Source organism: Ovis canadensis, chromosome 3 (assembly GCF_042477335.2).
Source record: "Ovis canadensis isolate MfBH-ARS-UI-01 breed Bighorn chromosome 3, ARS-UI_OviCan_v2, whole genome shotgun sequence".
NCBI classification, from domain to species: Eukaryota; Metazoa; Chordata; class Mammalia; order Artiodactyla; family Bovidae; genus Ovis; species Ovis canadensis.
In genome coordinates, this window is record NC_091247.1 from 214,605,426 (window position 1) to 214,633,004 (window position 27,579).

The following is a 27,579-nucleotide window of genomic DNA, read 5'->3' on the forward strand; positions in this document are numbered from 1 at the left end:
TCACATCCATACATGACTACTGGAAAAACATGCTCAATTAATCGATAAGTTTCTCTTTCGGCCATGACACAATGCTTGCGGGATCTTAGTTCCTTGACCAGGGTTGAACCTAGGCCCTAGCAGTGAAAGTGCAAAATCCTAACCTCTGGACCACCAGGAAATTCCCTAATCTGTAAATCTTCATGCAAGTATATCACATATAAAGTGATAAGTTTATGTCACATTATAGAGACATAAATGCCAAAAGCAGAGTGATTCCTCACTCCTTGCAAGGAGTCTGACAGCACTAAATATGGCATATGGTCAAGATGATGCTACCAAATGTATGAGATTACCTATGTTTTGAATCTCTAGGGAGGCTGGGCATTGAGGAGCACAAATTCACTCTTTCCAGATAGAAAGATTGCAGGAGATCAACTGACCCCACTCACCGGTCTGAGAAGACCTCACCCCATTGTCCTTCTCTGGGGGCACTTCCTCCTCGCTCCCCTGAGAGGCAGGAGGAGTTCCAGGCACTGGTACTTCTTCAGCATCATCATAATTTTCAGCAGGGACATCAGTCCTCTGATCTGGGGGTTCCAAGAACAGACAAGGGAGTGTATGAACCACAGCAAGTGGGTTGTTCTGGGGAATACCTAAGATACCTTCTGACCCAGAGTTTCTGAGTTTCTGAATAGAGGCACCAGTCACTCCTTGTTTCAGAAGACTTTTTTCTCTAAGACCATGTTTCATTTTGCTGTGTCTATAAGCCAAAACATGATTTTACATATCTTAATATTTTCTGATGGAAACGACATATCTCAAAGCAATTCTTCCACCCTTGAGCATTGCTAAAGGACTTTGACAAATTGTGCTTTACAGATGTTATTTTTTAAAAAACATTCTGTGCCTGTGGTGAATCTGGACACAGATACCAGCCCCGATGTGAGACATCACAGAACAGCCAGAGAAGGAGGATGAACCCCATCTGGATACAAGGGATGCCTCTGGTCCGTCAAAGGAAAACAATTCCCCTTACATCTCCTCTCAGGGAAACTCTCCCCCAGCAAAGCCCAGCCGAAGCAGGTCCACCTCTAATTCCTGGAGTGGACCTGTAGTCACTGTTGTCCTCACCATCTCTGGTGTAATATGGCAGTTTAGTCCGTGAGAATCTGATGGGAAAGCCTCATGCGGAGACAAACATCACAAAACACACAGAATGACCCTCCCCACACCCACGGGACCTGTGTTAAGGCTGAGAAGGGACAGGCCTGGCTTCTGCAGTGCAGACAGAGGCAGGGAGATCACGGGGCTCTGAGAGGCCATCCTGCCTCTCTGGAGGAGCCGTCTCTGTGAGCCTGGGGCACACATGGGGTCTGCAGATGCTGAGAAGATGTGCACAGACAGTGGGTGGTGACAACCAGAGATCCCAGCAGGGCAGACAGAGACACTCACCTGGGCTGCCCAGACCTTCCTTCTGTGTCAGAGGGTAATCGAGCTCCTCATACACGGCTTCAGCAAGAGCATCTTCATAGCTAGATAAGGCTGAGAGATCACCCAGCAGGTCAGAGAAGCTTCCCCAGATACCCCGATGCAGCCAGCCCACCTTCACCTCCCTGGTGCTCACATGGGAGCTGCCAGGACCTCAGCATCATCTGCTATACTGTGCACCATGTCAGCACTTTCTCCCCTTGTCTGACCCTGATTACAGCTCAGCGCCAACTCTGTCTGGTCTCACAGGCGAGGCCATGACTTATGAGAGTTCACAACCCAGTCCTAAGATCCTCTGTCTACTCAGCCCTTAGAGCTCAGCACGGAGCACATGGAGTCTGCAACTCAGAACAGTACCTGGCCCAGGTTCCCCTCCGCACACCTGCCCCATCTCCTGCCTGCCCATATTCTCCCTGGTTCACAGTTCCCCCTGGGGACCAGGGGGAAGCCCACCTCTACGCTCTGCTCTCCATCTGAGCAGCTGAGTCACCAGGATGATGAGGACCAGGAAGAGAAGGGCTCCCAGGATAAGGCAGAGGACCCCAGGCAGGGAGAAGATACCAGAGAGAGGATTCGAGGCTGGTCTGGTCCCTAAAGAGAACAGGAAAAAGGGCTGGAGATTGTCTTGGGCACAGAGAAATCTCCTGTGTCAGCATTTTCAGGAGCTCCAGACAATGGCATCTCAGCCTCAACAGTGTCAGGGCTCCCTGGGATCTCATCCTGAGACAAGTCAACTCTACTCTGGCCAGTGTGGCCCCGAGGCAGAGCTGGGGATTGTCAGGGAGCTGCCCTGCAGACACAGCCTCTGAGGACCCAGCTCATCGCCTCTCCTTGGGCTTCAGGAGACAGAGCATCAAACAGTCCTGGGATCTACACTTCACTGATGAGGAGCAACACACAGGGGCAAGTGGGAGTTCCTTAGATTCTACAACATGGAAACCAGACTTCCTTGGACCCCAGGCATGAGAACATTTGACCCTGGACATCAAGGCAGGGGATTGCCCCAGTGTAATGCCCTGGCTGCTCCCCAACAGCCACAGCTCCTCAGACTCTTTCCTCTTCTGAGCTGTCAGAGAGCCCACAGAACAGGTCCCCAGTATTTGAGTATTCTCCCCTGCCCGTGGATGGATCACAGTACCTGCTGTAGTCGTGGGCAATGTTGTCCTTACACCTAAAGAGAAAAACAGCAGAGTGGGGAAGTGGAATTGGTCAGAATGCAGGGCAAACCTTTTTTCCCTCCTGAGCCTGAAATCACCCCTCAGTCTCCACAACATCAGTGTCCAGTCCTCCCAGCTCCCCCATCCTAGATCAGAGCCCCAGCACCCAGGATGTCTGAACACAAACTCCCCACCATGCCCGGCCCAGCCACTGCCCCCGCGCTGCCCCAGCTCACCCAGGGTGGACCCCGAGCCCCTCGCTCACCAGAGCACCTCACACCAGCATCTTCCTCGTGCTTGCAGTCGCTCTGCCCCCAGGGCTCCGCAGCACAGTCCCACAGGGAGGACTCCCGGCCCCCGCACCGCACCTCGTCCAGCCAGATGCTCCCATTTCCAGGGCCGAATGTCGCAGCCCGCACGGCTTCCAGGGCCTGGCCACAGCCCAGCTGCTGACACACCACTTCGGCCTCTGCCAGGCTCCAGGAGTCATCGCACACGGTGCCCCAGGAGCCGTTGTGCCAGACCTCCACCCGCCCTGAGCACTTGCTGTCTCCTCCCCTGAGCTGGAGCTTCTCCCTGTCTGAAAAGGCAGCAGCCCCTCCTGTGACTGCCCTGGTGGGAAGAAGGAGCCCCTGGGAGCCACAGGGGAGGGGGCGGGGCTGACGTACCTGTGCAGGAGGCAGCAGTTGGACAGCTCTTGGGTCTTCTTCCTGCAAACAATGGGGAAACACTGAATCAGAAACAGCTGAGGGTGGTCCTGTCCCCACATAAGATTATCTAAAGTCTGACCCAGTACAAATGACACATGAAAATACAGGCTCATTATCTCCTAGGCTGAAACATTCACTGCATCTGATCACCAGCTGAAATTACTTTAAATATTTACTTGCTTATCAGTCTTCACACCCCACAGCAAATATAAACACAGACATCTACCAATTTACACACTCTCCTCTGAATGAAAGTTCCATTAGAAGAAGGACCTTGTATATCGTATATGTGCCATATTTCTGCTATTAGGACAGTGCCTGCACATTGTATGCACTCATTCAACAAATATCTATGGAAAACCTTTTCTAAATACCTAGATAGAGGCTTGACAAATATTTATTAAATGAATGGACAAATAAAATTCAGTGAAATAAAATTTCTCTTTTAAAATTCATACTAATCAGTGAAATAGTAAACCAAATATAAGCCAAAGGTAACAGTCTATGATAATAGTTCATTTTAAAAATAATGTCCAAAAGCACAGAGTCAATTTATATTCAAAATCTCATGTACATAATTTTAATGGAAAATTATTAGATAGATTGTTAACTACTCTTAGCTACTATTCAGTGTGACAGTGGGCAAGTGAAGACTACTGTTGTAAAAGGAACCCCTCTTTTCTAAATTTATTTTTAATTGGAAGGTAATTGCTCCACAATGTAGTGTTGGTTATGTGTGTGTGTGTGTTAGTCTCTCAATCATGTCCAACTCTTTGTGACCCTATGGACTGCAGCCCACCAGGCTCCTCTGTCCATAGAATTTTTCAGACAAACATACTGGAGTGGATTGCTATTCACTTCTCCACTGGATCTTCCCTACCCAGGGATCAAGCCCAGGTCTCCCGCACTACAGGAAGTTTCTTTGCTGTCTGAGCCACCAGAAAAGCCCATAGTGTTGATTAGGAATCTCTTAAAAAGGAAGTATACAGGAAAGACTTAGTAGAATTCTGAGAAGATATATGGACACATATATGTACTCACTGAGTAAGCCAGAAATTTTTGCAATAGTTAAAAAGCCTACTGAGAAAAATTTGTATTGAGAAAATGAAGAAATAATAAACAAAAGACTGAGAATATATATAAAAGAATTGAAGCTGACAGAAATAAATATAAATTTTAAAAAACAGAAGGGTAAATAGTACCTGTCATAAAGTATCAACATTTATATATTCTTTCCAGATCATCCTATCAAAACTCCTACCCGCTCTATGCAGAGAACCTCTGAGGAAACGATGGCAGGACCTCTGTGAGCAGGTTGCTCATTTTCATGGTCAAAGACTTTACCACCTCTCAATTCACAGGGTTTAAGTGTAGGAAAAACATCATCAATAAAAGGTCCCATAGTTTAATTCCTTTTTGGCTTTCAAATGAAAAAGACAAAGAGATAAGCAAAGAGAGGCAAGGAAGGGAGTGAGCCTCTGCTTTTGAAGTATCTGATCCCACATTCTCTTAGCTATGGGTTTCAGGCAACATCCAGCATACCATTGAAGGTGTACCTGAATGGGGTGTGTGTCTGTGTGTGTGTGTATGTGGAGGAGGAGGGAAGGAGAAGGAGAAACAGAGAGAGAAATGTTGAAGGAATAAGGTGTTCTGGTTTGACTATTTGTCGCCCTCGCCAATATTTATTTATTTCATTCAAAATTTATTGCTGAAATCTCAATTCCCAATGTAACAGCATTTAGTGGTGGAGCCTTCTCAAACTCTTCCAAAAACAGAAGAAAAGAACACTTCCAAATTCATTTTCTGAAGCCAACATTAGTCTGATACCAAAGCCAGATAAGGACACCATGAGAAAAGAAAATTATGGGCTAATACTCTGATAAATACAGGTGCAAAAATAATCAACAAAATATTAGAAAACTGAATCTGACAATACACTAAAAGAATCATACACCATGATCAAGTGATATTTGTTCCAAGGATACAAGGATAGTTCAACATTCACAAATTATTCAATGTGATACACCAAATAAACAAAATGAAGGTAAAAATCATATCCTCAAAGGATGCAGGAAAAGTGTTTGACAAATTCAACATGCACTTACAGTAAAAACTCTTTTACAAAGTAGGTATAGAAGGATTGCATCTCAACATAATTAAGGCTATATGAAAAGTACACAGCTAACATCATACTTGACTGTAAAAAAACCGAAAGCTTTTCCTCTGAAATCAGACACAAGACAAAAACGTCTATTCTCACCACTTTTATTCAACTTAGTTTTGGCAGTCCCATCCAGATCCATCAGGCAATTAAAAAAAAATCCAAATCTGAAAGGAAGAGGCAAAATCGACACTATTTGCAGATTGAAAAGTGAAAGTGTTAGTCACTCAGTCGTGTCTGACTCTTTACAACCCCAAGGACTGCAGCCTGCCAGGCTCCTCTGTCCATTGGGATTCTCCAGGCAAGAATACTGGAGTGGGTTGCCATTCCTTCCTCCAGGGGGTCTTCCTGACCCAGGGACTGAAACCGGGTCTCTTGCATTGCAGACAGATTCTCTACCATCAGAGTCATGAGGAAAGAAACCCCCTTACATGATATTATATGTAGAAAACACTAAAGACTTTAGCAAAAATATGAGAACCATACACTCAGTAAAGCTGTAGAAGAAAAATCTGTATACAAAAATCAGTTGCATTTCTTTACACTAACAACAAACTGCTGTAAGAGAAACTGAGAAAACAATTCTGTTTATATTTGCATGAAAATGAATAAAATGTCTAGGAATAAATTTAACCAAGGAGGTGAAATACCTGTACATTGAAAACTATAAACACATTGATGAAAGAAACTGAAGATGACTCAAATAAATGGAAAGACATTCTGTGCTCATGGATTGAGAGATCTAATATTATTAACATGCCCCTACCAAAAGCAATCTACAGATTCACTCCAGTCCTTATCAAAATTCCAATGGAAATTTTCACAGATACAGAAGAAACAATCCTAAAATTTGCATGGAACCATAAAAGACGCTCAATACCAAAGCAATCTTGAGAAAGAATAACAAAGCTAGAGGTGTCATGCTTCCTGATTTCAAACTATATTACAAAGCTATATTAATCAAAACAGTATGTCATTGGTATAAAAATGAACACAGAGATCAATGGAACAGAATAGAGAGTCCATAAATAAACCCACATTTCTATGGTCAATTAATTTTTGACAAAGAAGCCAAGAATATACAGTGGGAAAAGGACAGTTTTTTCAGTAAATGGCATTGGAGAAACTGGATAGCCACTTTCAAAAAGTGAAACTGAACCACTATCTTACACCATTCACAAAAATTAACTCAAAATAGATTAAAGACTTGATCACAAGTCCTGAAGCCATAAAATTTCTACAGAAAAAAACAGAAAATAAAATCCTTGACACCAGTCTCTGTGATGATTTTTTGGATTTGACACCAAAAGCAAAGGGAACAAGAGTAAAAACAAGCAGTTGTGATGACATAAAGCTAAAAAGCTTCTGCCCAATTAAGGAAACCATCAACAAAGTGAAACAGCAACCTATGGAATTGGAAAAATATATTTGCATATTATATTTCTGGTAAGGATTATTATCCAAAATATACAAGGAACTCATACAACTCAGTAGCAAAAAAACAAACAATCTGATTTTTTTTAATGGGCAGAAAACCTGAATAGACATTTTTTAAAAGAATACATACAACTTGCCAATAATACATGAAAATGCACTCAACAATATCAATCATCAGAAAACACAAATCAAAACCACAATGAGATATCACCTAATATCCTCTAGAAAGGCTTTTATCCAAAAGAAGAAATAACAGGAGTTGAGGAGAATGTGAAGAGACAGGAAAGCTTTTGCACAGTTAGAGGGAATGTAAGTTGAGGCAGCCCCTATGGAAACAGTATTGAGGTGCATCAAAAATTAAAACTAGAACTGCCATACAATTTAGCAATTTCACTTTGGAGTATTTATCTGAAGGAAACAAAAACACTAACTTGAAAACCCAATGTTCACTGCAGCAACATATGTTCAGTTGCTAGGTTGTGTCTGACTCTTTGCAACCCCATGGACTGCAGCATGCCAGGCTCCTCTGTCCTTCACTAACTCCCAAAGTTTGCTCAAATTCATGTCCACTGAACTGGTGATGCTCTCTATCTCATCCTCTGTGGCCCCCTTCTTTTGCCTTCAATATTTCCCAGCATCAGGGTCTTTTCCAGTGAGTCAGCTTTTCTCATCAGGTGGCCAAAGGATTGGAGCTTCAGCTTCAGCATCAGTCCTTTCAATGAATATTCAGGGTTGATTTCCTTTAGGATTGATTGGTTTGATCTCCTTGCTGCCCAAAGGACTCTCAATGCAATTGTGGCATCCAAGCACCACAATTCAAAAGAATCAACTCTTTTTAGCTTCTTCTATAACCCGGCTCTCACGTCCAGAGATGACTACTAGAAAAAATATAGCTGTGACCACATGGACCTTTGTCAGCAAAGCGGTGTCTCTTTTAATACTCTGTCCATGTTTGTCACAGAGGAGCAAGCCTCTTTTAATATCATGGCTGCAGTCACCATCAGCAGTGATTTGGGAATCCAAGAAAAGAAAATCTATCACTGTTTCCACTTTCTCCCCTTTTATATGCCATGAAGTGCTGATGATCTTAGTTTTTAGAATGTTGAGCTGTAAGCCAGCTTTTTCACTCTCCTTTCACTCTCAATGAGAGGCTTTCTTGTTCCTCTTCACTTTCTGCCATTATAGTGGTATCATCTGTGTATCTGAGGTTGTTGATATTTCTCACAGCAATCTTGATTCCAGCTTGTGATTCATCCAGCCTGGCATTTCCTATGATGTTCTCTGCATATAAGTTAAATAAACAGGATAACAATATACAGCCTTGATGAACTCTTTTCTCAATTTGGAATCAGTCAGTTTTTCCATGCCCTGTTCCAACTGCTGCTTTTTTTGATCTGCATACAGGTTTCTCAGGAGGCAGGCAAGGTGCTCTGGTATTCTCATCTCTTTAAGAATCTTAACAGACCCATCACAAGCATGGAAATTGAAACTGTAATCAGAAATCTTCCAGCAAACAAAAGCCCAGGTCCAGATGGCTTCACAGCTGAATTCTACCAAAAATTTAGAGAAGAGCTAACACCTATCCTACTCAAACTCTTCCAGAAAATTGCAGAGGAAGGTAAACTTCCAAACTCATTCTATGAGACCACCATCACCCTAATACCAAAACCTGACAAAGATGTCACAAAAAAAGAAAACTACAGGCCAATATCACTGATGAACATAGATGCAAAAATCCTCAACAAAATTCTAGCAATCAGAATCCAACAACATATTAAAAAGATCATACACCATGACCAAGTGGGCTTTATCCCACGGATGCAAGGGTTTGTCAATATCTGCAAATCAATCAATGTAATCCACCACATTAACAAATTGAAAAATAAAAGCCATATGATTATCTCAATAGATGCAGAAAAGGCCTTTGACAAAATTCAACATCCATTTATGATAAAAACTCTCCAGAAAGCAGGAATAGAAGGAACATACCTCAACACAATAAAAGCTTTATATGACAAACCCACAGCAAACATTATCCTCAGTGGTGAAAAATTGAAAGCATTTCCCCTAAAGTCAGGAAAAAGACAAGGGTGCCCACTTTCACCACTACTATTCAACATAGTTCTGGAAGTTTGGCCACAGCAATCAAAGCAGAAAAACAAATAAAAGGAATCCAAATTGGAAAAGAAGAAGTAAAACTCTCACTGTTTGCAGATGACATGATCCTCTACATACAAAATCCTAAAGACTCCACCATAAAACTACTGGAGCTAATCAATGAATATAGTAAAGTTGCAGGATATAAAATCAACACTCAGAAATCCCTTGAAATCCTATACACTAATAATGAGAAAGTAGAAAAAGAAATTAAGGAAACAATTCCATTCACCATTGCAACGAAAAGAATAAAATACTCAGGAATATATCTACCTAAAGAAACTAAATACCTATATATAGAAAACTATAAAACACTGATGAAAGAAATCAAAGAGGACACTAATAGATGGAGAAATATACCATGTTCATGGATCGGAAGAATCAATATAGTGAAAATGAGTATACTACCCAAAGCAATCTACAGATTCAATACAATCCCTATCAAGCTACCAGCAGTATTTTTCACAGAACTAGAACAAATAATTTCACAATTTGTATGGAAATACAAAAAAACCTCGAATAGCCAAAGCTATCTTGAAAAAGAAGAATGGAACTGGAGGAATCAACTTGCCTGACTTCAGGCTCTACTACAAAGCCACAGTCATTAAGAGAGTATGGTACTGGCACAAAGACAGACATATAGATCAATGGAACAAAATAGAAAGCCCAAAGATAAATCCACACACATATGGACACCTTATCTTTGACAAAGGAGGCAAGAATATACAATGGAGTAAAGACAATCTCTTTAACAAGTGGTGCTGGGAAAACTGGTCAACCACTTGTAAAAGAATGAAACTAGATCACTTTCTAACACCGCACACAAAAATAAACACAAAATGGATTAAAGATCTAAACGTAAGACCAGAAACTATAAAACTCCTAGAGGAGAACATAGGCAAAACACTCTCAGACATAAATCACAGCAGGATCCTCTATGATCCACCTCCCAGAATACTGGAAACAAAAGCAAAAATAAACAAATGGGATCTAATTAAAATTAAACACTTCTGCACAACAAAGGAAAATATAAGCAAGGTGAAAAGACAGCCTTCTGAATGGGAGAAAACAATAGCAAATGAAGCAACTGACAAACAACTAATCTCAAAAATATACAAGCAACATATGCAGCTCAACTCCAGAAAAACAAACGACCTAATCAAAAAATGGGCCAAAGAACTAAATAGGCATTTCTCCAAACAAGACATATGGATGGCTAACAAACACATGAAAAGATGCTCAACATGACTCATTATCAGAGAAATGCAAATCAAGACCACAATGAGGTACCATTTCACACCAGTCAGAATGGCTGTGATCCAAAAGTCTACAACAATAAATGCTGGAGAGGGTGTGGAGAAAAGGGAACCCTCTTACACTGTTGGTGGGAATGCAAACTAGTACAGCCACTATGGAAAACAGTGTGGAGATTCCTTAAAAAATTGCAAATAGTACTGCCTTATGACCCAGCAATCCCACTGCTGGGCATACACACCAAGGAAACCAGAACTGAAAGAGACACATGTACCCCAATGTTCATCACAGCACTGTTTATAATAGCCAGGACATGGAAACAACCTAGATGTCCATCAGCAGATGAATGGATAAGAAAGCTATGGTACATATACACAATGGAGTATTACTCAGCCATTAAAAAGAATTCATTTGAATCAGTTCTAATGAGATGGATGAAACTGGAGCCAATTATACAGAGTGAAGTAAGCCAGAAAGAAAAACACCAATACAGTATACTGACACATATATATGGAATTTAGAAAGATGGTAATGATGACCCTGTATGCGAGACAGCAAGAGAGAACAGATGTATAGAACAGACGTTTGGACCCTGAGGGAGAGGGAGAGGGTGGAATGATTTGGGAGAATGGCATTGAAACATGTATACTATCATGTAAGAAATGAAGTGCCAGTCTATGTTCGATACAGGATTCAGGATGCTTGGGGCTGGTGCATGGTGATGATCCAGAGAGATGATGGGGTGGGAGGTGGGAGAGGGATTCAGGATTGGGAGCTCGTATACACCCGTGGCAGATTCATGTCAATGTATGGCAAAACCAATACAGTATTGTAAAGTAAAATAAAGTAAAAATAAAATTAAAAAAAAGAATTTTCCACAGTTCATTGTGATTCACATGGTCAAAGGCTTTATGTAGTCAATGAAGCAGATGTTTTTCTGGAATTCTCTGGCTTACTCTATGATCCAACAAATGTTGGCAATTTGATCTCTGGTTTCTCTGCCTTTTCTAAACCCAGCTGTACATCTCAGAAGTTCTCAGTTCACTTACTGCTGAAGCCTAGCTTGAAAGACTTTGAGCATAACCTTGCTGGCATGTGAAATGAGCACAATTGTGAGGCAGTTTGACCATTCATTGGCATTGCCCTTCTTTGAATTTAAATGAAAACTGACCTTCTCCAGTCCTGTGGCCACTGATGAATCTTCCAAATTTGCTGGCGTATTGACTGCAGCACTTTAACAGTATTACCTTTTAGTATTTTATAGCAATATATATGAGTCAAACAATGTAAGTCTTCACTGATGAATGGATAAAGAAAATGTAATATAGACTTATATCCACCCATTAAAAAGAGGAAAATCTTGCCAGTTTCAACAACATGGATGGACCTCGAGGGCATTATGTTAAGTGAAACAAATCACACAGAGAAAGAAAAATACCATGTAATCTCATTTATATGTGTAATATTAAAACAAAAAGCAAGTTCAGAGATGCTGAGTAGTTGGTGGCTACCAGAAGTGGGGGATTTGGTGCAGGCAAAGGTAATCAAAAGGTATAAATTTGAATTATAAAATTAATAGGTGAAGAGATATAACATACAGCATGGTGACTATAGTGAATAGTGTATTGTCTATTTGAAAGATGGCAAGAAAATACATCTTAAACATTCTCATCATGTAAGAAAAATATTTAACTATATATATGGATCCATATAGAGAGATATAACTAGACTTACTGTAGTGATCATTTAGCAGTACACACAAACATATAAGCATTATGTCGTACACAGCAAAAAATATAATGTTGTATCAGTTATATCAATTTAAAAATTTAATAAAGTTTGGAACATATAGATTAAATTAGCTCCATCCAAACTTCATTTTATAAACTCAACTTAAACCCATCACTTAGATTTTAAAATATCAAATCTCACTAATAACTTCCTACAGGGTTGGGAAAGACGCAGAAACACATAAATCACCTGCACAGGAGATGTAGGCTTCCTCCTTTGGAGAGCATGAACTGTATTCCCACAGGCCAGAAGGACACTGCCAGAGAGAGGTATCAGTTTTCCGACACTGAATTAAATCTACCCACCGGGGTCTAGAACCTTCCCTGAGACCAACAGAGGTGTTGACACTTCCACTGTCCCCACAGCCAAGCTGACTGCAGATGATGGACACGGTGACATCATCCATGGGGCTGTGGCAGACACTGCCCCAGGTCCCGTTGTAGAAAACTTCCAGCCACCCAGCACACACCTGGTCCTCGCTCACCATCCTGAGGGCCAGGAACTCTGAGATTGAAAGGGAGGAGACAGGACACAGTGAGCACCCCATTCAGTGCTCTGGGTTTTCCTCTCTCCCCAAAATTGTGAACATTCATCTGTGACCCGGCTGAGGAAGCAAATCCATTAGGTGACCAGAGTGAAACTTGTCTCCTTTTCACCTCACTTTGTCCATTTCTGTCTGTCTTTCTAAATATTTCTACCACCATGATGTAGTGGATATGAACTGAGAGGAAGACCACCCTGGACACCTGCAGGGAGAGGGAGCTGACACCTGCTTCCTGACAAAACATCTAAAAGAGTGTATGAAAGGGATGTGATGTGGACAGTGTGGAGGCAGATAGAATAATGGACCTGTGACTGTTTCCTTATCTGGCAAAAGGGACTTTACAGAAGTGAATAGGGTAAGGACTGAGATTACCCTCAAATATGATGGATTAACTACCTGACCACAGTCTAATCACAGTCTTAGCCTCACTATCCTTTAGGGTGGAACACTTTTCCTCGTTTTGGTTAGAGGGAGATGAATATATGGATAACAGTTAGAGAGGTGGAGCATTGCTGGTCTGATGATGAACAGAAGGGGGTTATGAATGAAGGCAGGCAGGCAGGCAGTTTTTAGAAGCTTGAAAAGACAAGAAACAGATTCTTTCCCAGAGGCTCAGAGGTGATGTGACCCTACTGAAACCTTGAACCCCATTCAGTGAGATTCCTGCTGGACATCTAAGCTACAGAAGTATAAGGAAGTAAATGTGTCGTTTTAAACCATTAACTATGTGGTAACTTGTTACAAAACAAAAAAACTAGCACCTTGGCTTTAAGACTTCTCTACCATATGTACCAGAAGAGTGAGCCCCGATGTCAAGGAAAACTGAGAAAAGGCTCTGCCAGGAAACACTACTGAGGAGAAAGGACCAGAGTCTCAGCTGCTGCAGGAGGCAGTGAAAGCACCTGGTCCTCAAGTCTGCTGGAAACACAGGCTCCATAGGAGGAAGCCTCCTTCTCTGGTCCTTTCAGCATCTCTCCCTCAGGGCCAGACCCCCGTCCTCCTGGGCCCTCCCCTCCCCTCCACTGTCCACACAGTGGACAGTGTGCAGCGTGGACCTGAGCAGATGACCCCCGCGTCCTCCTTGTGTCTGCAGTCGTGCTGCCCCCAGCCTCGGGAAGGGCACCTCCACACGTGAGACTCCTTTCCTGTGCAGTTCAGGTCATCCAGCCAGATGGGCCCTGATCCCGCCCCGAAGTGAGCAGACCCCGTGGCATTGAGGGCTTCTCCACAGCCCAGCTGCCTGCACACCACGCGGGCATCGTCCAGGTCCCAGCCGTCATCACAGATGGTGCCCCAGGAGCCCTGGTCAAGGATCTCCACTCTCCCGGCGCAGGGGCCGCCCCCGTCCACCAGGCGGAGCTGCCTGCTGTCTGAAGAGAGAGAAATGGGACAATGAGGCCTTGACCTGGGGAATGAAAAGGGTCTTCTGTCTTGTGGGGCCCTCACCTGAGCAGTAGGGGGCGCTCCCCTCGGAGGCGGCAGACCCTTGTTCAGACATGGAGTCATTGCACTGGGGTAGCACCTGGGAGTGGTTTCCTGAAAAAACGCGATGATTAGAGGGTTGGAAGGGTTGGAGAACAGGAAACTCAGTTAAGCAAAATAATTTTTAGGAGGGGAGGGGAGTTTGGGGGGAAATGGATACATGTATATATATGGTTGAGTCCCTGCCTGTTCACCTGAAACTGTAACAACATTGTAAATTGGCTAAACCCCATACAAAGCAAAAAGTTCAAAAATAGTAATAATAATAATAATGACCTAGTGATGGAGCTGAGATGAAAGCTGTAACATACCAGTAAAGTTGCCATAATCTTAGTGTTCCCTTTCTCTATGAACAGCGCCTCCTGACAATGCCATGATTCCTGTTTTAAGCCAAGCTTTGCCCTATGTATGAGTTAAATAAGTTGCTCTACCCTTAATCTACCCCTAAATAGAAGAAGCGAAACAGAATCCTTTCTGAAGGATTTGTACAACTTTTTATCTACAGTGTTTGTGACTTTAAAAACACAAAGAAAAATAATAATAATAATTAATTTTTTAAAAAAAAGAGGTCTCATGGAAAACAAGAGGAAAAAGAAACATTAAAACAATTTCCCAGGGTATTGGGCTCTTAGACTTACCTGACAGAGAGTTTATTTTATTTATTTTCATTAATTTTTATTTGAGTATAATTGCTTTACAACGTTGTGGTAGCTTCTGCTGTACAGAAAATTTAATACGATATATATACATGTAAGGGTTTCCTAGGTGACTCAGTGGTAAAAAAAAAAATCTGCCTGCCAAATAGGAGACTGGGGTTCCATCCCTGGTTGGAAAGATCCTCTGGGAAAAGAAATGGCAACCAACTCCAGTATTCTCGCCTGGGAAATCATATGGACAAAGGAGTGTCGCAGGCTAGTCCATTGGGTAACAAAAGAGTCAGACGCAACTCAGCGACCAAACAACAATGACACATATATAAATAAATATCCCCTCTTCCTTGGATTTGCTTCCTATTTAGATCATCACAGAGCACTGAGTAGAGTTCCCTGTGCTCTACAATAGGTTATTATTTATCTATTTTATGTGTTCAGTTCAGTCACTCAGTAGTGTCCGACTCTTTACAACCCCATGAACTGCAGCACGCCAGGCCTCCCTGTCTACCACCCAACCGCACGCCAACTCCCAGAGTCCACCCAAACCTATGTCCATCGAGTCGATGATGCCATCCAACCATCTCATCCTCTGTCGTCCCCTTCTCCTCCTGCCCTCAATCTTTCCCACCATCAGTGTCTTTTCCAATGAGTCAGCTCTTTGCATCAGGTGGCCTAAGTATTCGAGCTTCAGCTTCAACATCAGTCCTTCCAATGAACACCCAGGACTGATTTCCTTTAGGATGGACTGGTTGGATCTCTTTGCAGTCCAAGGGACTCTCAAGAGTCTTCTCCAACACCACAGTTCAAAAGCATCAATTCTTTGGTGCTCAACTTTCTTTATAGTCCAACTCTCACATCCATTCATGTCCACTGGAAAAACCATAGCCTAGACTAGATAGACCTTGGTTGGCAAAGTTTATGTGTGTGTGCATGCTAAGTCACTTCAGTTGTGTCTGACTCTGTGACACTATGGATTGTAGCCCATCAGGTTCCATGTCTATGGGATTCCCCAGGCAATATCTATTTTATAATTAGTATCAATAGTGTAGGGTTTCTGAGTCTGGTGGCTGAGGCAGTAAAGAATCCGCCTGCAATGCAAGAGACCTGGATTTGATCCTTGGGTTGGGAAGATCCCCTGGAGGAGGGAATGGCAACTCACCCACAATTCTTTCCTGGAGAATCCCCATGGACAGAGGAGCCTGGCGGGCTATGGTCCATGGGGTTGCAAAGAGTTGAATACAACTAAGCGCACAGCACAGCACATCAATAGTGTGTATATGTCATATACGTCAATCTCAAGGTCCCAATTCATCCCACTCTTCATTTCCCCTCTTAGTATCCATATGATGTTCTCTATGTTGGTGTCTCTATTTCTGCTTTGCAGCAAGTTCATCTCTACCATTTTTCTAGATTCCACATATAAGTGATGTTATACAGTATTTGTTTTTCTCTTTCTGATTTACTTCATTCTACATAACAATCCTATTTCAAATCCTAAAAGATGATGCTGTCAAAGTGCTGCTTGCAATATGCCAGCAAATGTGGAAAACACAGCAGTGGCGACAGGACTGGAAAAGGTCAGTTTTCATTCCAATCCCAAAGAAAGACAATGCCAAAGTATGCTCAAACTACCGCACAATTGCACTCATCTCACTAGCAAAGTAATGCTCAAAGTTCTCCAAGTCATGGTTCACCAACACGTGAACCATGAACTTCCAGATGTTCAAGCTGGTTTTAGAAAAAGCAGAGGAACCAGAGATCAAATTGTCAACATCCACTGGATCATTGAAAAAGCAAGAGAGTTCCGGAAAAGCATCTATTTCTGCTTTATTGGCTATGCCAAAGCCTTTGACTGTGTACATTACAAGAAACTGTGGAAAATTCTAAAAAAGATGGGAATACCAGACCACCTGACCTTCCTCTTGAAAAATATGTATGCAGGTCAGAAAGCAACAGTTAGAACGGGACATGGAACAACAGACTGGCTCCAAACAGGAAAAGGAGTACATCAAGGCTGTATATTGCTACCCTACTTATTTGACTTATATACAGAGTACATTATGAGAAATGCTGGGCTGGATGAACCACCGGCTGGAATCAAGGTTGCTGGGAGAAATATCAATAACCTCAGAAATGCAGATGACACCACCTTATGGCAGAAAGTAAAGAGGAACTAAAGAGCCTCTTGGTGAAAGTGAAAGACTAGAGTGAAAAAGTTGGCTTGAAGCTCAACATTCAGAAAACAAAGATCATGGCATCCAGTCCCATCACTTCATGGCAAGTAGATGGGGAAACAGTTGAAACAGTGGCTGACTTTATTTTTTTGAGCTCCAAAATCGCTGTAGATGGTGACTGCAGCCATGAAATTAAAAGACACTTACTCCTTGGAAGAAAAGTTATGACCCAGCCTAGACAGCATATTAAAAAGCAGAGACATTACTTTGCCAACAAAGGTCTGTCTAGTCAAGGCTATGGCTTTTCCAGTAGTCATGTATGGATGTAAGAGTTGGACTATATAGAAAGCTGAGTAATGGAGAATTGATGCTTTTGAACTGTGGTGTTGGAGAAGACTCTTGAGAGTCCCTTGGACTGCAAGGAGATCCAACCAGGAAATCAGTCCTGAAGGTTCATTGGAAGGACTGATGCTGAAGCTGAAGCTCCAGTACTTTGGCCACCTAATGTGAAGAACTGACTCATTTGAAAGGACCCTGATGCTGGGAAAGACTGAAGGTGAGAGGAGAAAGGGACAACAGAGGATGAGATGGTTGGATGGCATCACCAACTCAGTGAACATGAGTTTGCATAATCTCTGGGAGTTGGTGATGGACAGGGAGACCTCTTGTGCTACAGTCAATGGAGTCACAAAGAGTCGAACATGACCGAGAGACTGAACTGAACTAAACCGAACATAACAGTCTCTAGGTCTATCCATGTCTCCGCAAATTCCGCAGCTTTATTCTTTTACAACTGAGTAATATTCCATTTTATATATGTGCAACATCTTCTCTATCCACTCCTCCTGTGAGGGACATTTAGGTTGCTTCCATGTTCTGGCTGTTGTAAATAGTGCTGCAGTGAACACCAGGATGAATGTGTCTTTTTGAATGATGGTTCTCTCCAGGTATGTGCCCAGGAGTGGGATTGCTGAGTCATACGACAGTTCTATTTTTAGTTTTTTGAGGAACCTCCATACTGTTCTCCATAGTAGTTGTGCCAATTTACACACCCATATGTAGGAGGGTTCCCTTTTCTGCACATTCTCTCCAGAATTTATTGTTTGTAGACTTTTTAATGATAGACATTCTGACTGGCGTGAAGTAATACCTGACTGCAGTTTTGCATCTCTCTAGTAATTAATGATGCTAAAGATGAAACTCCAGTACTTTGGCCACCTCATGCGAAGAGTTGACTCATTGGAAAAGACTCTGATGCTGGGAGGGAATGGGGGCAGGAGGAGAAGGGGATGACAGACGATGAGATGGCTGAATGGCATCACTGACTCAATGGATGTGAGTCTGGGTGAACTCCGGGAGTTGGTGATGACAGGGAGGCCTGGCATGCTGCGATTCATGGGGTCGCAAAGAGTCAGACATGACTGAGCGACTGAACTGAACTGAACTGAGTAATTAGTGATGTTGAAAATCTTTTCATATATTTGTTAGCCATCTGTATGTCTGGAGAAATGTCTGTCTTTTTCCCATTTTTCAATCGGGTTGTTTGGTTTGTTTATATTGAGTTGTTTGAGCATTTTGAAGATTAGTCGCTTGTTAGTTGTTCGTTTTAGTAGCAAATACTTTCTCCCAATCTGACAGTTGTCTTTTTGTTCTGTTTATGGTTTCCTTTGCTATGCAAAACCTTTCAAGTTTAATCGGGTCCTACTTGTTTATTTTTGTTTTTATTTTCTTTACTCTAGAAGATTGGTCAAAAGAGATGTGTTTGAAATTTATGTCAAAGAATTTTCTGCCTATGTTTTCCTCTAAGAGTTTTATAGTCTGACAGAGAATTTAAATAGCCAGGATTAAAGTCTTCAAATAATTAATTAACAAGATGTGTGTCTTGGCAGAGAAATGATAACAAAAACAAATGAAAATTCTACAGCTGAAATTAAGAACTAGAGAATGAGTCTATCAGCACATTAGATCAATATAAATTAGCAATAGTAAAATGGAAGATGAGAGGATAAATATTCCTCTGTATAGAAAATTGGTTACATGGTAAGTGCCTGGTTAACAATACTGTATAACAAAATTTCTCCCCAAACTTAGCAGTTGAAGGAATTTTTTTTTAATTTTGATCATAATTTCCTGGTCAGTAATTTGGGGAAAACTCAACTTGGCAGTTCTATCTTTGGGGTCTCTCATGTGGTTGCACTTAGATGTTATCTGGGGCTGATATCTCTAAAGGTTTGATTGAACTGTGGTTATATAAGGAAATTCCCTGAAGTATTTTTTGTTGTTGTTGGGGGGGAGGGGGGGAGGGATAAAGGAGCATCCTGTCTGCAACTTAATCCAGAAAGATTTTACATACTCAAGGGGGAATTGGGGCAGGAAAGGGAAAAGGAGGAGAGAGAGGGAAAGCTAGAGCAAAACAGAGAAAGAGAGAGAAAACTAGAGTGAGAGACAGAGGGAGAGAAAAGAAAGAAAGAAAGAAGGATTAAAGCAAAATACTAACCTAACATTTGGGGAATCCAGTGAAAGTTCAGAGAGAATTCATTCCCAGAAAACCTTCACTAAAGGAAATACTAGTAACATCAAACCCGTAAAATGCCTAAGAGAAAACCTAGTTAAAGATGTGCAAAACATCTGAGAGAAATTCAAGACCTAATTGAATGAAGGGATATATTTTGACAATGAATTGGGAAACTCATGTTGTCAAAATAAACCATTCTCTCATTTATATACAGATTAAAGCTAACCTCAATAAAATTCCCTGATGCTTTTGTGTGTGTGTGAAACATGACAAGATGATTCAAAATTTCTGTTGTTGTTCAGTCACTCAGTCATGTCTGACTCTTTGCAACCCCATAGACTGCAGCACGCCAGGCTTCCTTATCCATCACCAATTCCCAGAGTTTACCCAAACTCATGTCCATTGAGTCAGTGATGCCATCCAACTATCTCATCTTCTGTTGTCCTCTTCTCCTCCTGCCTTCAATCTTTCTAAGCATTAGGGTCTTTTCTAATGAGTCAGCGATTCACATCAAGTGCCAAAGTATGGAGCTTCAGTTCAAAAATGTATACAAAATACAAAAACCAAGAATGACCAAGGCAGTTAGGAAGAACAGCAACAACATAACTTCTTTAAATTAAAGTTACCCAGACTTACTATGTGTGCTTAGTCACTCAGTCCTGTCCGATTCTTTGTGACCCCATAGACTATAGCCCACCAAGCTCCTCTCTCCATGGGGAGACTCCAGGCAAGAATACTGGAGTGGGTTGCCATGCACTTCTCCAGGGGATCTTCCCAACCCAGGGATCAAACCCAGGTCTCCCGCCTTGCAGGCAAATTCTTTACCATCTGAGCCACTAGGGAAGGTTCAAGATTTACTATAAAGTTACAATAATTAAGAAAATGTAGTACAGGTGCAAGGATAGACAAATGACACAGTGGAACAGAATAGAGAGTCTAAAAGAAGTACCCAGACATATGTGCCCTTTCGTTTATCAACAACGGTGGCACTGCAGTAGGAAACAGTCTTCCAGAAAAAGATTTTGAGTCAGCTGGATGCCCATATGAAAACATGACACTTGACCCTTAGGCTACACGGTTATCAATTCTGGAAGCAGTGTATAATTATATGCAAAAGAAAGGTAATTACACTTCTGTGATACTCTCAGAGAACATTTTTGTGATTTTGGAGTAGACAAAGTTGTTTCTAGAAGGATATAAGGAGCTCTATGGACTGGAACAATGGACTGGTTCAAAACTGAGACAGGAGTACGTCAAGCCTGTATATTGTCACCCTGATTATTTAACTTCTATGCAGAGCACGTCATGCGAAATGCCGGGACAGATGAAACACAAGCTGGAGTCAAGATTGCCGGGAGACATATCAGTAACCTCAGATGACACCAGATGACAGATGGCAGATGACACCACCCTTATGGCAGAAAGTGAAGAGGAACTAAAGAGCCTCTTGATGAAGGTGAAAGAGGTGAGTAAAAATGTTGGCTTAAAACTCAACGTTCAGAAAAGGAAGATCATGACATTCGGTCCCATCACTTCATGACAAATAGATGGGAAACAATGAAAACAGTGACAGACTTTATTTTCTTGGACTCCAAAATCACTGCAAATGATGATGGCAGCCATGAAATTAAAAGATGCTTGCTCCTTGGAAGAAAAGCTATGACAAACCTAGATAGCATATTAAAAAGCAGAGAAGTTACTTTGCCGACAAAGGTCCAACAAAGCTATAGTTTTTCCAGTAGTTATATATGGATGTGAGAGTTGGACCATAAAGAAAGCTGAGCACTGAAGAATTGATGCTTGTGAACTATGGTGTTGGAGAAGACTTTTGAGAGTCCCTTGGACTTCAAGGATATTAAACCAGTAGTCCTAAAGGAAATCAGTCCTGAATATTCATTGGAAGGACTGATGCTGAAGTTGAAGCTCTAATACTTTGGCCACATGATGGGAAGAACTGACTCATTGGAAAAGACCCTGATGCTGAAAAATACTGAAGGCAGGAGGAAAAGGAGATGACAGAGGATGACATGATGCGTAGTATCACCAACTCAAAGGATATGAGCTTGAGCAAGCTGCAGGAGATGATGAAGGACAGGGAAGCTTGATGTGCTGTAGTCCATGGGGTTGCAAAGAGTTGAACATGACTGAGTGACTGAACGGAACTGACTGACTGAAGAAGCACTACATGTACAGTAAAAAAGGTAATAATTCAAACTTAAGATTAGTAACTTGGCTCATTGAAGTACACCATACCATTAAGCAAATAAAAATATAAGATAGAATTAAACACAAAAAAACATAATAAATATTTGTTCCAAAAGTCATCATCATGGTAATTTGCCCCATTGTGTTTGTAATAGTCAAAACCTGGCAACAAACTCAAAGCTCTGCCACAAGCTGAATGGATCAATGCATGGTCATGTGCTCATTCAAAGGAATATCCTATAGTAATAAAAATGAATACAGTGTTGCCATAAACAACATCATGAGTGAATTTCAAACACAGTTTGAAATCAAAAAAATTAGACACGAAAGAAAACATTCTGTATGGTTATACATAAAGTTCAAAAACTGAGAAAATATTCTATGGCAGTACAAGTCTTAGGTAAGCAGTCTTCCCTGGAGAGGAGGACACAGCTATTGGGAGGTAACAGTGATTCTGTGGTGCTGTGAATGTTCTCTTTGTAGATCTGGGTTGGGGAACATGACCTAGATATACACTTATTGTTTGTACTTTGTTCTCTATTATTATCCTTAAATAATAATGTTTCATAAAAATATTATTCATCCAAGCATTTCTTTCCCTGACATAGCACTTCTTAGCATTTCTTAGCACTTCTTTCCTCTGAAAAAATAAGTGAACAATGAGAATTCTATGGAGCAGGACCTTACGGAGCCTTCTCAGGACAGACCACCCTCATGTCCTCCACCTGCTTCTGTCTGTAGAAAAACCTTAGCCAAAGAATAAATTTAATCACAGAAATGAAAAAAATTCAGAAACAAAGGAAAACACTCAAATAGGACAAAATAATAATAGTTTAACCCTAAACAAAGTCAAGGATTTTTAGTTTCTCCTCATGGATATAGCTAACATTCTGAGCCATATCCTTTGAGCTGTTTTGCAGATGCTGAAATTCCAACCAGGTGGTAGAAGAAAATACATGATGCCCAGACTAGCAGGGTGCCATTTCCTTCTCCAGGGGATCTTCCCAACCCAGGATCAAGCCTGAGTCTCTTGCATTGCAGGCAGGTTCTTTATCATCTGCGCCAACAGGGAAGCCCATAATCTTCACCTTACACAATTCCAAGAATTGGCTGCAAGGAAGTGGGAACAGACCAGCACTAGAACTGGTGATTAACTGCATTTCAAACAATAAAGGTGACACCAATCAGACCTATTCCAAGATGATTGTCGGAGCTAGCTGTGCTATTCTGCAGGTAACCTGTCCCCTACCTCCACCTGTGCACTCCTGAAATTCCCGTTTAAAAACTCTTGTCCCTGATCAGCAAGGGGGAGCTGGTTCTTTGGTACTTTAGTCCTCTGTCTCCTCAGAACTGCTAGTTTTCTCAATAATGCTATCTTTAAATTTACCCCACGCTTGTCTCTCAGTGTTGGATTCTTGAGTAATAAGCAGAGGAAACCTGAGTTCCATGATTTCACTACAGAATATCTTCCTTTTAAAGCCTGTTTCCCTTACTCTCTGCTCTGGGGACATTTCACCCCAGGAGCATCCTAAGTACAGTAGCCCTTCCCTGTCTTACCTGAGCAGATCACAGAGGCCATGTTGCCATGGGAACAGTCAGGACCACCCAGGACAGTCACAGGGCATTTCCATAGGAAGGACTCAGTCCCTGAGCAGTGAAATCGGGCTTTCGAGAGTTGATCACTGCCTTCTGCCCCATTCGGGGTGGAGATGGCAACACCACAGCCGAGCTGACGACAGACAACATTGGCATTGGCCAAACTCCAGTGGGAGGCACAGAACGCTCTCCATCGCCCAAAAATGTTCATCTCCACCTGCCCCTCACATTGAGAGGTACCATTCGTCATGAGCTGGACATCTGTGTACACTGATAGAAAAAGACAGGATTTCAGCAAAATCTGATTTCTTTTTAGCTTGAACTGATTGTACACGGAGGTTAAGTCCTGATATGCATCTCACCTGAACAGACAACCTGAGCAGCTCCACTGTGCTGACAAGTGCCCCCTGGACAGGGCACTCTGGGGCATGACCAGAGCTTAGGCTCCTCACCCTCACACCTGAACTCTTCAGCCCAGACCTGGCCATCAGGCTCTCTGATGGGCACATGTCCCAGGACAGACACAGCCTTGCCACACCCCAGCTCTGCACAGATGACCTGGGCAGTGGGGAGTGTGAAGTTCCCATCAGACACTGGGGTCCAGGCTTCTCCAGAACGTACTTCTACACGCCCTGAGCAGGGTCCATCCCCTCCAACCAGACGCACAAATCCTGAGAAACAAAGAACAACAAACCCAGTGAGTGTTCATGAACCTGGCTGGACAATTGCAGACAACATCTCACAGGCAGTGATGTGAAAGCTTTTTTTCCAACAGTGGAATAAGAGGGGATAAGAAGAGAGAATTTGACAGTCATCGTCAAACTGCATTTTCATGAGCAAGTTTCTGAAGAGATATCCAGAAGGATTGAAGGATCAGTTCGGAATGGCTGAATCTCGAGAATATATATTTTGATTACAAATGTTAATTCCTATCTGGGGGCCTGGAAACTACAGTGCCCAAAGAAACTGCACCTTGGTAAACATTCAAACGTTGGTACAGAGCTGAACTGAGAGTGAAAAAGGTCCATGGGATTCAAATGGTTAGAGACCTCAGAGCCACAGAAGTTTAGAGGACCATCCTGAGATTTCTGGGGCTAAAACACTGGCCAGTTTTCTCTCTGAGCCAATATTCAAGTCACTGAGGACAGGGAAAATCACATGGGCTGGATCTGAGTGCAGGTATTATAATCTAATTGTGAAAGAAGTTGTCTACAGGTAAGTTTCAGTTCAGTTCAGTTCAGCTGACTTCAGTCGTTCAGTCATGTCCAACTATTTGCAACCCCATGAATTGTAGCACGCCAGGCCTCCCTGTCCATCACCAACTCCTGGAGTTCACTCAGACTTGCATCCATCGAGTCAGTGATGCCATCCAGCCATCTCATCTGCTGTCATCCCCTTCTCCTCCTGCCCCCAACCCCTCCCAGCATCAGAGTCTTTTCCAATGAGTCAACTTTTCACATGAGGTGGCCAAAGTACTGGAGTTTCAGCTTTAGCATCATTCCTTCCAAAGAAATCCCAGGGTTTATCTCCTTCAGAATGGACTGGTTGGATCTCCTTGCAGTCAAATGGACTCTCAAGTGTCTACTCCAACACCACAGTTCAAAAGCATCAATTCTTCAGCGCTCAGCCTTCTTCACAGTCCAACTCTCACATCCATACATGACCACAGGAAAAACCATAGCCTTGACTAGACAGACCTTAGTTGGCAAAGTAATGTCTCTGCTTTTGAATATGCTCTCTAGGTTGGTCATAACTTTTCTTCCAAGGAGTAACCGTCTTTTAATTTCATGGCTGCAGTCACCATCTGCAGTGATTTTGGAGCCCAAAAAAATAAAGTCTGACACTGTTTCCACTGTTTACCCATCTATTTGCATGACGTAATGGGACCGGATGCCATGATCTTCATTTTCTGAATGTTGAGCTTTAAGCCAACATTTTCACTCTCCACTTTCACTTTTATCAAGAGGCTTTTCAGCTCCTCTTCACTTTCTGCCATAAGGGCGGTGTCATCTGCATATCTGAGGTTATTGATATTTCTCCCAGCAGTCTTGATTCCAGCTTGAGTTTCTTCCAGTCCAGAGTTTCTGATGATGTACTCTGCATATAAGTTAAATAAGCAGGGTGACAATACACAGCCTTGACGGACTCCTTTTCCTAACTGGAACCAGTCTGTTGTTCCATGTCCAGTTCTAGCTGTTGGTTCCTGGCCTGCATACAGATTTCTCAAGAGGCAAGTCAGGTGGTCTGGTATGCCCATCTCTTGAAGAATTTTCCACAGTTTATTGTGATCCACACAAACGCTTTGGCATAGGCAATAAAGCAGAAATAGATGTTTTTCTGGAACTCTATCTGTTTTCCCATGATCCAGCAGATGCTGGCAATTTGATCTCTGGTTCCTCTGCCTTTACTAAAACAGGCTTGAACACCAGGAAGTTCACGGTTCACATATTGCTGAAGCCTGGCTTGGAGAACTTTGAAAATTACTTTACTAGCATGTGAGATGAGTGCAATTGTGCAGTAGTTTGAGCATTCTTTGGTATTGCCTTTCTTTGGGATTGGAATGAAAACTGACTTTTTCCAGTCCTGCGGCCACTGCTGAGTTCTCCAAATTAGCTGGCATATTGAGTGCAGCACTTTCACAGCATCATCTTTTAGGATTTGAAATAGCTCTACTGGAATTCCATCACCTCCACTAGCTTTGTTCATTGTGATGCTTTCGAAGGCCCACTTGACTTCACATTCCAGGATATCTGGCTCTAGATGATTGATCACACCATTGTGATTATCTGGGTTGTGAAGATCTTTTTTGTCCAGTTCTTCTGTGTATTCTTGCCATCTCTTCTTAATATCTTCTGCTTCTGTTAGGTCCATACCATTTATGTCCTTTATCGAGCCCATCTTTGCATGAAATGTTCCCTTGGTATCTCTAATTTTCTTGAAGAGATCTGTAGTCTTTCCCATTCTGTTGTTTTCCTTTATTTCTTTGCATTGATCGTTGAAGAAGGCTTTCTTATCTCTTCTTGCTATTCTTTGGAACTCTGCATTCAGATGCTTATATCTTTCCTTTTCTCCTTTGCTTTTCGCCTCTCTTCTTTTCACAGCTATTTGTAAGGCCTCCCCAGACAGCCAGGTAAGTTTAGAAATGACAAAAGATCAGAGAGTCATAGGAAAGGCAGGGAATGGTCCTAGCCATATTTCTTGAAAACCTAGGATTTATCAAGACACCTGGGAGAAAGTGAGGTCTCAGTGGGATTATGTAAGACTATTGAGTTAGTTGATTACTTCATACTAGACATGAGATTCTCAGAAAATGTGAAAGAGTAATGATAATTTAATGTATTCTAATCTTGTCTATATGCTAACTGCATATGCCTTTCCTATTTGGATTTCTGAGATAAGAAGCCAGCAAGCTATAAAAAAGGAGAATGAGAGGAAGAGAGAGGACAGCAAACAAGCCATATATACTTTCAGTTCAGTTCAGTCAATCAGACGTGTCTGACTCTTTGTGACCCCATGCATCAGAGCACGCCAGGCCTCCCTGTCTATCACCAACTCCCAGAGTTCACCCAAACTCATGTGCACCGAGGCAGTGATACCATTCAGCCATCTTATCCTCTGTCGTCCCCTTTTCCTCCTGCCCCCAATCCCTCCCAGCATCAGAGTCTTTTCCAATGAGTCAACGCTTTGCATGAGGTGGCCAAAGTATTGGAGTTTCAGCCTCAGCATCAGTCTTTCCAATGAACACCCAGGACTGGTCTCGTTTAGAATGGACTGGTTAATCCCCTTGCAGTCCAAGGGACTCACAAGATTCTTCTCCAACACCACAGTTCAAAAGCATCAATTCTTTGGCACTCAGCTTTCTTCACACTCCAACTCTCATGTCCATACATGACCACTGGAAAAACCATAGCCTTGACTAGACGGATCTTTGTTGGCAAAGTAATATCTCTGCTTTTTAATATGCTATCTAGGTTGGTCATAACTTTCCTTCCAAGGAGTAAGCATCTTTTAATATATACTGTAGAGATTTCTAAATTGCAAAAGCCTCAATAAGAATAAAACATAGAAAGATTTGGGGGAAAAAAAGACTCGTTCAACAAGATTTTAACACTTTTTATCCCCTGTGCTCCTCTAATTTGCCACATAACCCTGCTCCCCTTCCCATTTCTCCCAACGCAGAAAAGAAAAAAAAAGATTAACAACTACAAATAGATGAGACTCAAAGGAGACTCCAAAAGGAAGGAACTTCTGTAGGGAGTGAGGTGGAGTGAGT

The 27,579-nt window shown here is 42.1% G+C and overlaps 1 protein-coding gene across 2 annotated transcripts in view; it reads right to left on the reverse strand.

Moving 5' to 3' along the window:
- LOC138437858 (antigen WC1.1) overlaps positions 1–27,579 on the reverse strand; it is a 62,277-nt gene that overhangs the window by 3,246 nt on the left and 31,452 nt on the right. Inside the window, exons 9-20 of one of the 2 annotated variants that reach the window (XM_069585830.1) lie at positions 23,669–23,977; positions 23,268–23,576; positions 14,128–14,217; positions 13,737–14,051; positions 12,607–12,641; positions 12,327–12,393; positions 3,296–3,337; positions 2,893–3,207; positions 2,609–2,641; positions 1,924–2,061; positions 1,435–1,524; positions 432–569 (exon numbers count right to left, since the gene is read on the reverse strand). In XM_069585830.1, coding sequence (XP_069441931.1) covers positions 432–569; positions 1,435–1,524; positions 1,924–2,061; positions 2,609–2,641; positions 2,893–3,207; positions 3,296–3,337; positions 12,327–12,393; positions 12,607–12,641; positions 13,737–14,051; positions 14,128–14,217; positions 23,268–23,576; positions 23,669–23,977 — 1,881 coding nt within the window. Of the gene's footprint in view, positions 1–431; positions 570–1,434; positions 1,525–1,923; positions 2,062–2,608; positions 2,642–2,892; positions 3,208–3,295; positions 3,338–12,326; positions 12,642–13,736; positions 14,052–14,127; positions 14,218–23,267; positions 23,577–23,668; positions 23,978–27,579 lie in introns of both variants that reach the window. The other variant, XM_069585829.1, reaches the window with a different exon arrangement.